At 39.8% G+C, this 17852-nt stretch overlaps 1 protein-coding gene across 1 annotated transcript in view; it reads right to left on the bottom strand.

Annotated features, from left to right (window-relative positions):
* The window catches only part of LOC104068063 (netrin-4-like), a 49258-nt gene that overhangs the window by 22324 nt on the left and 9082 nt on the right, over positions 1-17852 (bottom strand). The window contains exon 3 of the mRNA XM_009570896.2: positions 8408-8671. Coding sequence (XP_009569191.2) covers positions 8408-8671 — 264 coding nt within the window. The remainder of the gene's footprint in view (positions 1-8407; positions 8672-17852) is intronic.

Here is a 17852-nt window from a genome sequence, read left to right as displayed (position 1 = left end):
CTGGCTCATACTTGGTCACTTTGGTAAATTAGGTCTGAGGGAACTTGGCAGGGATAAGCAGAGCTGGGACACTTGTGGCACAGACATCTGAGCCCATACAGGTTTTGGTCCTCCCAGCAGTGAGTGAATGCGCTGCCACTGGTTCCAAATTCTCTAAATAGGTAATGGGGAAGAAAAATCAGTGATAGTGTTTATCTGAATATTCAGACTGGCACCACTAAACCCCTTTTTGAACAGTAACAAAAGAACAGGATAAACAGACCGGAAGAGGTACAAAATCCATGCTTCATGCGAGGGAATGTAACTCATCCTGTGGCAGTTTCAAGACACAACTCCATCCTCTGCCTGAATCAGTCTCCATCCACCTTTATACACATGCCTGGCTCTGCCTTAGCCCATATTTCTCCCTACCTTCCTATTGTCTTCTTCCTCAGAGCTAACTTGATTTTTATTCATTTTTGGGCTAAGCTCTTCTCTTATTTTTACCTACAATGCCAACAATTCCATTATCAATCTGGAACAAACTCTGTACAAGTAACACATGGAAACACAGCCTCTGAGTTACAGCAGGTCAAAAATAAGAGGAAATAAGAGAAGCTCTACATTCTGTCTTTGATATACAGACAAGGATTTGTGAATTTACAGGTCAGGCATAATCAGTTAGCACACTGTGGACAGTTCAGAGAAGTTTGGACATAACCTGTTCATTCAATAGGCAAAATAATTCTGTCATTTACTTTGCAATACGTCTGACTAACTCCAGCAACTGTCTGGAATTAGCTGGGTTTCTACTAGTTAATCCACAGTGGCTCTAGGGGTTTGTGATTGAAAACCCACTCCCAAAGTGGGCCTGTGAGCTCCACTCTGAGTTTTTACCTCTGCACTGGGAAAACTTGGCAGCATGTGTAGCTCCCATTCAAGTGAAATTATGTTGAGTAATGGAATAGATGAAGCCAAGAGAAAAATAGTTTTGTGCCACTTCTCTGCAGATGGCTACAGCGTGGAGAGTGGGGGAAGGGAAGGGCAGGGCTGAAAAAGGTACAAGACCAACCAAATTTATAAGGAATTTGGAATAGGAGAAGTTGGGTAAGAAAGTCCATGGTCTAGAAGAAAAGAAAAGGATTCTAAACCCCTGAATGATGCAAAGCTAATCCTCAGGACCCTTGCAGCCCAGTGAGTGCAACAAGGCAAGGAAATATATGTAGAATTTCTATTTCACTGAACAACATGGAATTTGTTTATAATCATGTGAAAAAATTCTCCATATTTTTTGCACCTGCGGCTGAAGCATTAGAATGCAAACTCCATGCACCCACAAGGTACAACTCCAGAAAGATTTTCTTAAATTACTGAGAGATTTATTGGTGGTGAGTGAACTGGCTGGAAGGCTTTGAAAAATCGCGTAAAACACTGAAAACTTTTGTTCTAGTTACATGTAGGTGAACTGAGGACAACACAGCAGTCTATTTAGTCCCAAGGGAGCTTAAAAAACTGAGAACTTATGAGGCCAAACACAACAGCTCCCATGATGGTCACTTCACAGCAGCTTTCTAGTATTGGTGGCTGTGTCAAATTCAATTTAGAGAGACAGAACAGTATATATTACATTGAGCTTAAATGAAAGAACCTCAGAAATGTGCTGTACTATGGTATTGGTAGCAAGTGGTTGCTGATAGCTGTGAGATGAAGTAATTATTTCTCTCTCAGACACACATGCAGAGACTTTTGTAGCTTTGATGTGAAAAACAATCCTTAAAAGAGCTATAAGGCATATTTTACCAGCCCTAAAATATATTTACAAGTGTTTCCAATCCCATATTTCTACTAGCAGGGTTATTATGGTTCTTTCACAGAGATGAAAGTAGCAGAGAGCATCACTTAAGTGATTAAACCAACAAAATCCACTATTAATGACAGCAATTAAACAATAAAATTAAACCACGTTTAAACAGCTTACCCATAGCCATCGCTTTTAGGAAAAGCTGTGTTTAAAGGCTAATAATGTCAGATAGTAAATTGCTTGCTACCCTGTCCCAGAAAATACGGGGCAGTTTCCTACAAGAAAGACGAGTGTCTGCATGGAATCTACACTGAACCCTAATTCAGGAATGCATTTAGGCGTGTGTTTAAGCACCATTCTTGAACAGGCATGTTCTTCTGATTTGGACTTCAGTAGTAGTAAGAGGCATTTCCACAACAATAATAAAACGTAAGAAAAACTTGTTGACTTTATTACTGCAGAATTCCTGCTGACTGAACCACTATATGGATCATATCATCAAAATTGTGGTTATTCTCTAAACCATAGATACTCAAAACATCATGTTGATGGCATGAATGCCAGATGCTCTGGCTGCAAACCACTGGTTCTCAGTATAGCTCATGGAGAGCCTTCCCGTATATCAAGTTAAACTGCATATGTATTGCATTTTCCAGGTACACCAAAGTGGCCAGATTAGTTGTCTTTCATAAGATGAAATAGTACTCGCAGACTAAAATAAAGGGGAAATGTGTATCATATTTTTGCTTGGATTCAAATTTTTACCAACTCAGAAGGACAGGGGTGTTGATTTTGAGTTGGCCAAGAAGCAATTCCTGGCAGTAATGGAGGCATTACTTTAATGTGCCAATCTTCCTTACAGTCACTCTGTAACAGTAAGAGAAGAATGGGAGGTATAGGAAAGCCCTTTTTCAGATTTATTTAGGTATTCCTCAGTTAAGCTTTCTTGTGACTTTTGCAAGAATATGACCTTCTAGATGTATCCTACGAGACAATTCTGAATATCCTTTCCCAACTTTTATCTAAGTGATTGTTTGAAAACTTAACTTTAGAGTCACAGTTTCGAAGCACATTTTTCCCTAGGAAACTAGGAACTCACTAAAATTATCTACCAAAATTAAAGAGAACCTGTCCATGACGGTCTCCCATCAGCTTCTTTGTCATCTCAGAAATCAAATATCTGAAATTTTCTCATCTATCTGCATGTTCATACCAGGATTCTTGTGAAATGCTTTGGTCCACTCCGGGTAGCAAAGGTGTCACTGTAGTTAAAAGGTGTCATGTAGCTCATGTAATTCATAGCTACTTTTTGCTCTGTAACTTCTATGATCTTCTTCTATGCCTTCAGACCACTATTGGCGGAGTTGGACACCCATGTTTAGTTTTAATTTTGGAAAAAAAATCAGCACAGACAGCTCTTTCTAGAATTCGTTCTAATGTGCTCTAGAAGCTCTTGTATTCTTTTTATTTTTAAAACATTCCTGACATTATTCTCATAGTTGATGTACATAGACTTAAACAAAACCTGCTCTTTGAATCGCCAACTACAACAGAGAACACCTTCTGTATCTTGGAGTGCTGGACATCATACAGACTGGCACAGCTTGGATCAGATAATGTGAAAACTTAGCTGGGGATTATCAGTAGAACTGCACAAGATATTTGAAAAGGAGGTAATATTTGCAAGGGATACAACAGCCAAGTCACCTAGAAAATTGCTGTAGAAAAACAAGTTTTACCTTATGTAACCTCCATTATGCCAAACAAGGAATCTTACTTAGGACCAGGTCCTGCCTCCTTTGAATTAAGTGGAAAACTTTCCATTTGCTTCATTGTGGAGTATCAGACCCAGAGGGAGTCTATTTGGCCTCTGTAAACAGGATAAAGAAGCAAAAGAAACATCCGAGGCAACTTGTAAGAATTTCCTGGCAGTGTAGGTACCAATAACTAAGCAAAAAACTCCTAGTGTTTTATACAAAAACATTTTAATCCAAATTCACTTTCCTCTGTCCCTACTGAGTTCTCATGCACTAGAAAAAGAATTGTGAAATGTTTGGCAAACAGAAAGGACTTTGGTCTAGCTTCTGTGTTCTGTCCATGTGCACTTTCTGCTTTGTAAACTTTGTTCTGGAAGCACCCCTGGACTCAGCTAAAATGTGTCATCAAAGCTGATCCTAAACCTGACAGCTCATACTAACTCTGTTGGAGCTTAATAAAGAAATAATTTGCTGTAGAAAAATGCATAACTTTAACTTTGTCCATTCTACAATAGCAATATTTGGGACAGGACTACGTTCCATTGCATCCAATGGTGGATGAAGGCTAGGTGTATTCAGGTGGCCTGGTCCTCACGCTTGTTTCCCTTATAAGAGCATATTACTGTATTCCATTTAAAAGAAAATGCTTCTCTGCAGTTTCTGCAGTGAAGTGCAATCTCAATAATTTCCTTCACTGACAAAAGAGCTACTTGTGAGAGATTGAATAATAAAGGCCATGAAATTCAGAAAGGAGGATTTTGTCTTTAGCTCTCATAAGAAGCTATCTAAGTTGGGTATGATATATCTTTGTCTCTTTCGGTCTGTGGAAGGGAAACAGAAAACAAGAAAATATCACTGTCAATAGTAATTCAAGATATGTTTGTCCAGAAGTTTCTAGCCTATTGTTTACAACTCTCATCATCATTTCTCAAAGTTTCTCTCGTGTCTGACATGATATTCTCAGTAGATAATAAGGGAAGAGTGCTCAAGACAAATATTATTGAAGTGGATGTATGGCTTGTTGGGAAAAAAAGCCACATAGAATCATAGAATAGTTTGAGTTGGAAGGGACCTTAAAGATCATCCAGTTCCACCCTCCCTGCCATGAGCAGGGACACCTTCCTGCAGACCAGGCTGCCCAAGGCCCATCCAACCTGGCCTTCAACACCTCCAGGGATGGGGCAGCCACAGCTTCCCTGGGCAACCTGTGCCAGTGCCTCACCATCCTCATGGTGAAGAAATTCCTCCTTACGTCTAATCTAAATCTTCCTCCTTCCAGTTTAAATCCATGCCCCCTCGTCCTATCACTACCCATTGAGAGAGCAATTATTACTGGTTTGCTGCCAAAATAATAAAACAAAAGGCATTTCCATTGGATCCTACGGAAGTCTACTTCAAACCTTGCACTACTTGGTATTTTCACAAATTAGTTTTGACCAGAGAGAATATGCATGAAACTATCCAGGATTTCCAGCTGTGAGGAACGATGTATCATTTGGAGGTTGGTTTTATAGTTTGTAGTTGTCTTCTGTCCATTGGTTTCTACGACTCTGTAGCTCTGTGACATTATTTCTCATAAAGCTGCATTTCTTACTGGCAGCCTCGGCACAGAAGCCAGAACCTGAATATTCGGGTGGTCATAACTGCACTGACAGATCCACAGATAAACTGATCACTGGCAGTTCACCTAGTAGTCGTAGGTCACCCAGCCCCTCCAAAACGGTGTTGAAAATGTTGGTTCAAAAGTATAAAGAAACTTGTGTTAGTTTTCTCTGTTGTTTAACCGCCATATAGTATCAGTCTAGCAGTGTTAGAGCTATTACAAAGGGAACAGATTTCTTTCAAAAGCAAAAAGAGCAGCCTTACAAGTTAGAACAATTATATGTCTTCCAAGACCTAAGTGCAGAATGATCTCAATTTTTGGGCCTGCACCATGGCAAACAATTACAGTTGTTTTCTACACAGAGTTGCTTTTGTTTTTGTTAACTACAGAGAATAAATACATCGTAGGAGGACTCTCAACTCTTAGGAGACTGAAACTCCTATTACCTAAGCCTTCTTCTGGAGGTCTGTATTTTTTCCAACATTTTGTTTAATTATTTGACAGCATCCCAGGAAACATGAAGCTGCTGTGCTTTCATGCTGTTGGATCACCCACGCTAGCCACATGAAACTGTGTGTTTTGAGGCTTGCTCTGCTTATGTGTTCATTAAATATTAGTTGTGGCCAGTGGAACGAATCAGATTATTACTGGACATGCAGTGTTTGGGTTTTTTACCATCTCTTTTCCTCAGTCTTGTTTTAGTCACCATGTGACTGAAAGTAAAGTATCTTCCAGGTCTCTGCCAAGAAAGGGGAATTGCAACATGACAGAGATTTTTGTTGCAGTGTAGTTCAGCTCATATGAAATCTATCATTGCTGTTTGCCACTCAACAACAAAGGCCTTTTCCTTCTGCATGTAGACAAGGAGTTTACCAGACTGCAAAATGCAAAGTTATACACCTACATCAACTCCCTCATGCTAGCTAAGTGAGCCAAATCCTGAGATCTGTACCTACGTGAACTCTCCCTTCACTATCATCATTGGTATTAGATAAAATGGAAAAAGATCCAGGAACCTGGACTTCCATGAGTGGGTTTTTTTTCCTCTGTTTGAAAGAGAGCTAAGGTGTAATGATAAAAGCACAGAAAGAAGGAGCAGAACAACATGATCATCTTTAGTCCAGATTTGTATGACCTGGGTATAGAGTTTTAAGTTTTGAACACCTATGGTTTCACGCTTCTCTGGTGAGTACAAAAAAGCACAGACTAAGGAAGGCTGCAGCAAGAACATTCCAATCATATCAGCAGAATGATTATTAACTGCTTTCCATGATCATTGCGAGAGAGGGGACAAGTAGGAATCACCTTAATTTGCAGCAGAGGTTACAGCAGGGGCTCTAAGGAAAACTTTTCAAACTGTCAAAATGGGAACAGCTGCTGAGGGTTGCTATTAAATCTCCTTCATTAGAGATTTTAAAAACCTAGTTCAACAAGCACTGGCTAGCGAATGGCTTAGGTTTGCTTGATCATACCTTAACGCAAGGACTTAGACCAGTTCACTCATAGTGTTTTCCAGACCTCATGGTCTTCTAGAGGTACTTAAAGCTCTAGGCGGCTTTTCTTGCTTCCTGCTGCATTTGAATCCCTGCTTAGGCAAAGACTTGCTAATATCTGTGCCTGTGCAAATGATGTGATGCATCCACCCTGTTGTCTCCTGGGACTTGAGTCACTCATAAAGTGCATTTCATCAAAACTATTTCACTTTCTGCCCCATGAAGTCATTGGTTCAAAAGATTCTATTCCCTTGTGACTAGCGGGGAAAAAAAATCCAGTTGTAGTTTACGATGGTCATGCCAGTAATATACACAATATTGTTTTTTCCTTTTCTGATGGGCAGAGTGTTTATTCTTCTATCAGCTGTATTCATTTAGTATATTATTCATCTCTTTGGTCTCATTATGTGCATATTTAACAGCTTGCAATAGTGATGATGCACTCTTTAAACAGCTTTTCTGTCTCTGCTCTGCTCAATACATACAGAGTTATGTATTGAGTCTACAATCGTAGTTAACAGAATCTGATAATATCATATAGTGCTAGAATCCTGTAGCTGAACCTTAGATTTATATCACAGATGGATCTGATTCAGAAATGATTTTTCAAATATTATGAAGCTCATACAGTCCTAATTATCTTACGCTATCTACCTCTGAACCTTGAAAAGTTGAAAGTAAGTAATTGAATACATACTCCAGGAGAAAATAACCTCAAATGTCAACTCTCCCATATATCTAAAGAAATTAGCTGAGGATATCCTTCTTGAATCCATTATGCTAGAGGGCACCAGGGACTAAGTGTTCTAAAAACCGCTTTGATTACTCAAGAAGGTCCTACGTCTATTCCCACAAACCCCTCAGCAGTTATTCAAAACCCATTACAGAGACAGATTGCCTTCTGGAACCAGCAGAGCCATCGAAGAGTTTTAAGTGGCTTGAGATCTGTCTGTGATGTAGGTACTTCGGTGCACCTGGATATTTGATTAGCATAATTTCCCTGTGCCTGTTGTTACAGTTCTATATAATACTTACAGGTAAATAAGAAAGGAGACAGTAGTCATTCCCCCTGAATTGCAACATCTGAGTATGCATACAAACACAACTCACATCTTTTGTACATCTAGGGTCAGATGCAGGTTAAAGAGCGAACAAGAGCTTGTCACAATACTAGGGAAGAATCTTCTCATAAAGTCTGGCTTTTAAAAAAAATATTCAAACTTATTTTAAACTGAATAGGTAAGAGAGGAGAGTGGAAATTATTTTCAAATCCTGAAGACTGCTGTCTATGTAGTAAAAATAACAGAAGGCTGAAGACATTAAAAACAGAGGCTGAAACACTAAGTATGACAGAACTGTTCACGTCACACAAACTCAGAAAATCTGAGATGTGAGATCTGATGCTGAAATTCTGGTCAGGGCATTCTTTGCATCAAAGATATTAGTTCAGTTCTGTGCAGGCATACAGGCAGGAGTTTTCATTCCCTATATTTGGGGTTGGATCCCTGTTCCAATTACAAAGCCCTTTCACAATTTATATGTATTTTCAGGTCCAGAGTTTTCAGAAGGACCCATCTCCACCAACACAATTAATACACATGGAACTACAACAAGGGTTACAGGAAATCTTTCCCCAGAGTGATTTAAGTTTCATTAATGTGGTTTATTTAGGCTTAAGGAGGGTTGGACAGGATCATACATAAAATGTTCATTCATGCTGAGAAAGCACAAGCAGGTAACAAGTCTAGTAAGTTGCTGAACATCTAGAACTTACCACGTTCTCCGTGACTCCTGTCCTATTCGCAACCTCACATTCCTCTGCATGCCCATTGCAAAAGCAGCTTCCTCGGATGATCAGGTCATAAATAGCATAGTGAGCAAATCTCTGAGGTTTCTCTACCAATCCTGAACCATGGCACGGACAGTCCTGTCTTTTTAACAAAAGGAGGCGAAGGTTGGTGAGTTTCAGGAGATCCTGAGCCTCAAGACTGTATGGGTCTTCAATCTTGTTAGCCGGACTTAAGGCACGATAAATCACCTGAAAGACAGAAGAATCTCATGCAGGAATAGGCATAGGACCTCATACACAGCAAACACCCCAAGGTGCTATATCAACTGTGAAGAAAATCTTGTGTATTGTATTGCACAAGTGGAAACCTATTTTTCATACAGTTTGATAAGTTTAAAGAGATGGATTCCTGTTTCGGGATCTGCAGTTATCCATCCTTGCCATGTCTTAGTTGGCATCCAGACAGCAGTGAGTTCGTTGGGCAAAAAAACAGCTGCTCTTCACTCAGCATAGGGCCACTTGCTTTCAAGAAGCTGTATTGCGTTTTGTTTCTTTGCTTGAAAGCTTAGAAAAAAGTTGAGTCATCTGTGAATTTATTGTTTTTCAAATATTTTCATTTCTGGCCTTGCACCTCTTGAGGGGAGTTGATTTGGCATTTTCCAAATCCCCTTAGAACTCAGAACATTTTTTGTGAGATGAGCTATTAATAGCTTACGTGTCTCATAGGGATTGTGGCATCCTTTTAAGGAAAAACAGTATCCCATTTCAGTTGAGGTACAAGAATTTGCTTGTATGATTAATTCACGACACATTTCTGTTTGGAATAAGCTCAGTGGTGAGACTGGATTTGTTTGTCCTTATCTCTCCCATGGTCAGGCATGTTAAGCGTTAAAGATCTGATGTGGGTGATATAACACTAGTGAAGTCTTTTGGGAGTGGCATTTGTATGTTCTTCTTATATTCAATAACCACTAAGGAATTAGTCTTCCTTAACTTTTTAAAAATCAAAGATATTGAAGACCCGCTTAAACAAAGAAATTTACTATCATCAGAGTCAAAGCAGGTATATTTTGCCAATATAAGAGGGTTTAGATGAGCTCCATTTTGCACAGAGGGAGTAGAGTTTTATTTCATGTTTATGTCAGTTTAACAGCATTACTGCATGTATGCATAAAACTGGAAAATGGATTTTTTCCTCTCTCTTCCCTTCTAGAGGACACATTCTCCTTGAAACACTGGCAGTTAAAACCCTTGAGCACAAGGAAGAGTAGAATGTAATCACTATCTCTTGGCTCATTTTTAATATTTGATTGGATGTTTCTTCTCACATTAAAGTACCAGCCATTAGATCTTCCTTAACACATGAGCATATGTGTTGCCCTACTGTAAAGAGCAATATGTTATAATCCGTACATTATACTCATTAGCCTACTATCTTTATTGATTAAAATAATTGTAGAGTGGGCTGGATTTTTAAGACATCTGGTATCTCACCTTACATGCCCTTAATTATTTTTCCATAAAGGCATAATTTATCTCACATAAGCCGAAACCCAAACCACTAAACTTTTTTCTGTACTAAAAATACATGATTATACTTAAAATTAATGTATTTGAGTTTAATGTTATTTAAGGAAAAATGAATCCTAAATTAGGAGGCAGATTGGTGGTGATTGTATATATGGGTTGATAATTTTATGTGGTACAGGGGAATTTTATTTCTGTAAAAAAGGAAGAGATGTCACTGTGACCAAAATACAAGAGTTGGGAATGCAACTATTTGTTCAGAGCCCCAGGGCAATTGTTCAGTATAATATTCAGCAAGTAACTTAAGCCTTACGCTGTTCTGGTATTCTGAATTCTGTAGGAATAGGAGAAGTCTGTTTCATGTTCCGCTTAATTTTTCAAGAATAGGATACAGCTATTCAAGTGCTTCATGGAATGGGAAGAAGATTAATAAAATTATATCTGTAATGTTCTCTGTGAATCCCTAGTGCTGGAAGTTCAATACAAGTAATTTTCATGATAATAGTTAAAAAATAAGGGTTTGGCCATCTCAACCACTTCTGTATAAATGATTTAAAGATTAGATTAGAAATGAATCTAAGTATTAGTAAATTCCCAGAGTCATGAGCCATGGGAAGAGAAACTCCATCTTTTCACTGTACTAAGTTTCTTTTTTTTTAGTTCACAAGCTTTGTGTTTCTGAGGCCTATGAAGTAGATACCTTCTCTACAGACAGACGTTTGATTTTGTGTTTTGCAGAAAGGCAGAAATATGATTAATATTTAATTTCCTAGAGATCTCATGCAAATTCGCAGTTTGCCATTATATTCATGTAAAATACATGAACAGAGTGTAATGAAAATGAAGTGTGTTCTTATAATTAAGATGCAAACTCTGGAAAGAGCTTCCCATGGTGTTCACTGTAAAGCTATTTCTCATATAATTAAATCTCTATCTGGCATCAAGCTCTGTGGAAGCTCTGTTCTTGTTTTGCTGTAACAGACTGCTCTGAAATCTCCCAGTCATTTCTCTAAACATCAGTGTGCAGCTTTCATAAAAGCAGCATATGTACAGCTGCAGAAGAAAATCTGATGGGGATTAAGTCTGCTAAGGGACACCCTAGAAATCTTTCTTCTTCCAACTGAACTGGGTGGAAGTTGAGGTTATTCAGCACCTCTATAGTCTCAGCCTTTTGTGGAAATACATCCTAGATCCTGAGTTTCCTTTATAATCAGGAGCTGACACTGGAGCTGAATGCTGAGTAGGACATTCATGCTTATCTGCATATCTGCTATCAAGCGCATATTTGTCATTCTCATTTTCAAAAGTCAATCAGCTGCGCCTCAAAAAGATGGTCAATACTCTGTCCTCTCCTGACCTTTGTAAGAGCAAGGAAGTTTGGAGAATGCCGTAAGCGTGCAGAGGTAAAACAGGTTGCCACTGTCAGAGGATTGGTTTTGCTGTACACAATTTGGCACAACTTCACAAGGGGTGATGTTTTATCACCAATCAGGAGATCGTCTTCATTCCAGAGACAGTGTCTCAGATTTTTGATTTCTTGCCATGTGTTTTGTTTCTCCATTCTTGATGCAGATAATTCTGTTTTCTTAAACTGATCTTCCAGCCAGTATTAGTCAGAAAAGATATGGGCACAACAAATACTCCCCCTTGCAAGCTCATAGCCTAAGGTCAAGGAACCTTCTAAATGGAGGGCAGTGCCAGTGCATGGCCTCCTACAAAAGAAGATCCTTATGTAGAACAAGAATTTGATACAACAAATCATCCTTAAGCTACGCTGATCATGTTGCACAAAATCAAGTTAGTGAGGTCAGAAATGCCTGTGTGCTTATAGCAGGCCTGTCAGAGGGAAGCTGCAACAAAAACTCTCATCGGTCCTAAATACTCTTCATTAAGAGATTTTCATGTAAGCTGATTTTGTTTATAAAGGAATAGCAAACAATTGCTCCAGAATTTTTCCTACTTAGTAGCAAGTATCCTCTCATTTATCTGACGGAGCCCCTTGACTAACACGAATTCTTCCATCTTGAGGTACAGTAGTCTTAGTACTAAGAAGTAGTCTTTCTTCTGTTTTGAAATACTATTCAGAGCACAACGGAAGCTATCTTTTCTCTTAGCTATTGGAAGGCCCATTCTGATGAGTCACAGAATAGTTGTTTTCAGTCAAGTTCCACTGCTTTTCTGTCCTTCTCACAGATAAAACTTAGAAGCCAGTATAGAATATGACAGTTTGCTAAAGAAGTAATTGTGCATTTGATTTTTTGAATTTCTCTGATCTTGGTAAATTCAGATACGACCAAGGCAGTGACATCTTGAATTCATTCTATGTTTTCCAAAACAGAAAGGGACAATATCCCTTCAATTTGAATTTGCTTTGAGGTTATTCCAGTAATCCAGTCACTGTGGCATTAATATTAATATTTAGGCATTACTGCCAATATGATGATGGGGAAAGATTGCGAAACTGAAGTTAGAGGCAGATAAACCTGAAGAGCCATGCAACCTTATTCTCTTCCTCAAACAAAACGTGTTCTGTAGGTTCAGGTTATCCAGGGATGTAAACCTCTACATCTGTGTAGAAACGCAAGATTTGCAGGGAGAAGTACTGCCTTCTGCCAAGCCACGTATTGTATTTGAAGTACGAAATCTAGACTGTTAGGCACAAAAACCTTCAGCTTGCAGTCTGTATACATGGAATGGACGAAATTCCTTCCATTCCACACATCGCCACCTTACGTGGGGATGTGAGAACATTTTCATGCTCCCACAAAGCGCAGTGCTCTGTTTCATTACAAGGACGGATACTTGCTCTGAAATGGAAAAGGGCAGCATGAAGAGTTCTGTGATGAAAACAGCCTGACTGGGAACTGGATTGAGACTGAGCAGACTTATTTCACTCTGTCTGCTGAATTGTGAGGGAAAGTTAAAACAGCCCTTCACTGTCAGCGTCAACCAAGCTGTGTTCTCATGGGAGAGCATCCATTTCTTGTAAGTGGAGCCACTTATATCACTAGGTCTTGGCTCAAAGCTTACACTTGAACAGACTTAGTGAAGTGTATAGTCTCTCCATGACAGTGATCTGTAGACAACTGTAGAGCAAACGGTTAAGTGTTCTTTTGCCCGGAGTTTGAAAATGACAACAATGAATCTCTAAGATTGGTAGCATTTCAGATGGGATTTTTTTCACAGTTAAGACTTGAAAAAAATTCATGGCTGCAACTCCACTAAGGCTTTATAAAACACGGTGAGAAGAAAAAATCATTTGATATCTGCTGCCTTGTATGTTCAGGAAACGCAGAAGCAACGCTAAAAAAAACCCTGCTGTGTCTTTCTGACTGGTTTATAAGGCTCTAAATGTCTGTGAAGCGGCTCATTACAAACCTGGTCAGAGTAGGACACTGGGTGCCCTCCTGAAGTTCACTTGCCAGGGACAGGAATGCTGGACTGCTCTCGTCAGTTCAAATTCCCTTCAGAGACAAATCTTTGAGCCCCTTAATTCTTCCTCCAGGGAAGCAGGGCCTGGCAGTGCTATCTGCTTGTTTACACTGCTGGTGTTAACTGCTTCCTCTCAACTTGCCTCTGCGTTCTATCTCCTCTGCAGTTCAAGTTAACTGAAATGCTGAACAGACAGCCCTAGTCATAACATTTGGGCACTTACCTTCACTAGCCACTAATCCCCCTGGCTGGAAACTGGAATAACCTGAGTATCAGGCATGTTTGAGAGACTTGACTGTTGGACAATTCACTGCAGTGCAAGACCCTGCCTTTGCATCTTAGCTACTAGGAATTCAACCTTGTGATGTGCTGAGCGTATTTCTTTTCCGTGACCCCACCGCCATATGAGATCAGACCTTTAAGAAGCCACTGAAGCCTCAGTGGTGACCTCTTGAATTATTGATGTTGCCACTTAATGAGGTATGTGTGTTTGTGCGGGGGATCCTCCTTTGTTTATCAAGAGGTTCGGCGTGAATGTAGTAAAATAACAGGCCTGAGAAAAGGCAGCAAAAAATGTAGGTCCTTGGAAGAGGATCACATACATTCCACACAAAGCCCTGTCCCTGGCCTGGTTTGGTGCCTCTGTGTAAGAGGTCCCCTCTGCCATAACTGTTGCTCAAGAAGTCCAGCAGAGGTGTTCAGCGTCACTGCAGAGGAAAAGGCCTTCCATAGGGCTGACTGTGGCTTCTGCCTGAACAACCTGGTGGCTTTCAAAGCAGACAGAACTGTATCCCATCACAACATGTCTTGATCTGGCATTCAGAGTGTGTTTAGAAGAGTCATTAAAACTCTTTTGGCGACAAAGTGAGTCCACTCATCTTTGACAAAAGGCACTGCTGGGGACTTCTGTCCCTAAAGAGGTCACCACAGGATACAAAACGGAGAATGAACAGGTCTTCTGTGCAAGGCACAGTTAACATGTTGCCATAGAAACCAGTTACTTAATTCAAGCATACACAATTCTTCTAGCCCCCAGTGAATTCCAGTAATGGGTTTATTATATCACACTTCATTGGTGTCATCTGTCACACAGACACTCACATAAATGAAGTAGCCTTTGATTCAAAACTCCCTTCCACTAGCTAGACCCAAGAGGGGAAGGGTCCCTTTTTGGGTCTGGTGGGTATAGGCAGGTCAGTGTTCTACCCCACTTTGCATGCTAATGTCTTCCTTTCATGCAAACATCATCTTCCATGGAGGAGAATATTTGTTTTCATTTCCTGATATCTCAGTTTATTAAAAACATGTTCTTAATCTCTCAGATCCTTGAATGCATGTGCTGTCAGGATGCAGGTTGAAACATTTTGGTCCTCGTTTCCCTCATATAATGCTTGAACAGCAAATCACACTACTGTCTGATGCAATGTTGTGGTAATTTCTCCTTCTGAGTTTTGATTTACATTAGCTGACCTGAAGGCTTATTTTCAGCTCCGTGATTGCAGAGTACAGTGTTTTTAAATTAGGAAAGACATGAATGGAAAGGGAGGTAAAAAAGGTCTCAGTTAATGCATGACTCCATGCAAGCATTACCTATAGGTGCACTTATAGTAGAAGAACAGACCTTAAAAAGGCAGAGTTGGTTTTAGTTCATGATGTTATGTTGGAAGCTGGCATGCTGAAGCTGATGAGCATAGCAGTAACTATTCTCCCTTAAGAACAGGATAGAGATTAAAAGCTCTTGTTTCACATTTAATATATAATTTCTTATAGTGATAGAAGTCAACAGGCAAAACATAGGGTACTTAACAGGCCAATCAGGACTTAAGACACAGTTGTGGAGGATTTTCACTGAGAAGCGTTTATAAGCATAGAAAGTTAGGTGTTGGTTTCACAGAGCTTCATAGGAAGAAAGCGATGTTTAGGCAATCGGTAGTGAATAAATGGCTCTGCCTCCTAGACCAGAAATCACCAACAGAGCAAGTTTATTTCCGGAAGAATGGAGACGAAGGCCTAGGATCTCAGACAGAAAATACCTGTAGAAGCATTCTGATCTGAACAGGAGTAAGGGATTTAGTAAGTGCTGGAGTAAAAGGAAACTGCAAATGAGAAGTCACTTCCTTTCGTTTCTACAGGACATGTTCCCCAATGGATGACACCATCTATTAGCTTATCTGAGATGGAATGGAGATGTGGGACCCTGTTAGAGGTGAAAAATAAGGGATAGTCTACAAGAGGCAAAGGATAAAGCTTAATTTAGTGATACATTATGATCTGTTGTGACATTGTCACATCAGTCACCCAAATGTCTTTTGGTTCCATTCCATTGTCCTACAAGTATCTCCTCTGCCATGCTTCCCATCATGCTCACAGGAAAAGCCTTTTTCAGTACTCTTGGAGGTCCACCAGTGTACTGACTCAGGGAGATGCATCTCGATTTACAGATGCATGTGAGCTACTGCAGTTCTGGAAGCCAGTTGACCTGAAATCTTGTTTCATGATGTGTCCCACATGGGTTTTATATTAAGTGTTCTTAGTAAGCTATCTCTTTTTTTTTATTCCATTTGTGCCCCATTAAAAGGAATTTGTGTCTCTTCTCCAAGTGAATATGACAACACCCAAGAAAAAAATGACTGTCACGCAGTGGAAATTACTTCAACCACCTTAGCAAAGAAAACTGGCATTTATCTCAGAGTATTAATTAGCATTTAAGTTGGAAAGGTTTTGATCATTTCAGAAATGCTGTCAGCTTGTGATGTGAGCTCATCAGCAATCCAAGGCTTAGCCAGAAGAAGTAATGGATAGATCACAGTGGAGGTGAAAAAGAAGCTGAGAACACTACAGAAAGTGGTGGGGATTCAATCAGCTTCCTTAAAAGTCAGTTGTGAGTCAGTGCTTGAGGGGATGCCCTGGTGACATTTGTGACATCTTTAAAATAAGATGTAAAATTGCACTTCTGAGATGCATGGGCAAAGCTCCTGGGAGACTTGTAGTAAGAGTAGCAGTGTCACTCAGACAAATCTGATCAGGTATCACTTTAAATAACTACACTCTGCTTTCCTTTATTTTCATTCACAAAAGAATCTGCTGTGTCATACTGCTGACCTGAAAAGCCTGATGCTTTTGCACCCTTGCCATAGTGGCATTTCATGGATTGATTAAGGGGTCTCTGTAAAGTCTGCCCAGAACTTCAGAATCCTTTTGGGTTATGTGCTGTGAAACAGTATTTGTCTTGTGTTCTGCTAAGTTGCCATACAGATTCCTGCGTGCTGCTTTAAAGCTTCAGCTCTCCATCCCATGGAGGAAATGGCCTCTGTATATATTCAATTCATGTAGCAGTTCATGAAAGTATTTGGGACCTGCAAGGGTATGATCTGTAAATATCTGACTGTGTGACTGTCCTTACTATTATTATTGTTTCCTAACATCCACTACCACAGCATAGATTGATTAAGCATACACGTATTCATTTCAGTGTAGTTTCTGCCCAAGTTGACGGAATCATTTTGACACTTGTAATCACAATGGCTTGTGTTGGATGAATGTTTTATTATTCGATTTTCTGCCATCAGATTTGGAGACACATGGTCTTAATGATATTCCCCAAGGTTAAGTAAGCACAAAAGCCAACATGGTGCGGGGCAACAGGGGATCCTGTACTAGAAAAGGAAGAGTTGCTTTGCAGTTAAGGCCAAGGCGCTTGCCTTAGATCCTCTGTTCTGTTCTTTACTCAACCAGAATTGTCCTGTTTTACCATGAAACACTTCACCTTTCTCTGCTGCTCATTCCTCATCTCTGAAATAGCAATAGAACCCTTACGAGTGTACTGAAGACCATTAAATGGATCTTGCAAAGTACTTCCAGATTTTTGATAAGAAGGCACACAAGAGTGGAAAATTCTATTAGCTGCCTAGATTCTGTATTGACGTGGAAAACAGTGTCTCTACAGAAGACACTGGGATGTATTTCACTTAACTGTGTTATGATATCTGACCAGCAGCAGAATTACTGGTTCAGGAAAACCACAGTTTAGTAGTCAGATGATCTGCTCCAGACTTCTAAAATGCAGAGATGTTTCCCATCCTGTTGCAAAAAGATTAAATCAGTCTCTCCTTACTACTGTTTCCCTGTCTCAGGTATAGCACAGTAGTTTCTTCTCAAGCACATTTTGAAGTACACTGCTGAAACTACTACCTTTTTTTGAAGCGTATCTGGACCATTCACCTCACACCTGAGCTTAATTTGCAGAAAAGTATTACCACCAAACCTGCATGATCACTTCCAGACAGGGAAACCAAGAGGACTGCAACTTCTCTAAGGAAGAGAGAAGGAAGAGAAAGACTTCAGCCTCTGTTGTGATTATAGGAATGTCTGATAACCTCCCTTTGCGCCTTTATGTCTCCTCTATAAATTGATATAAACTATATTTACCATCTTTCCCAGCTAAACTCTTTCAAGACTGATGAATGAAAAG

Source organism: Cuculus canorus, chromosome 11, assembly GCF_017976375.1.
Source record: "Cuculus canorus isolate bCucCan1 chromosome 11, bCucCan1.pri, whole genome shotgun sequence".
NCBI classification, from domain to species: Eukaryota; Metazoa; Chordata; class Aves; order Cuculiformes; family Cuculidae; genus Cuculus; species Cuculus canorus.
Note: the sequence above shows the minus strand (reverse complement) of the source record. Positions and strands in the feature narration are given on the sequence as shown.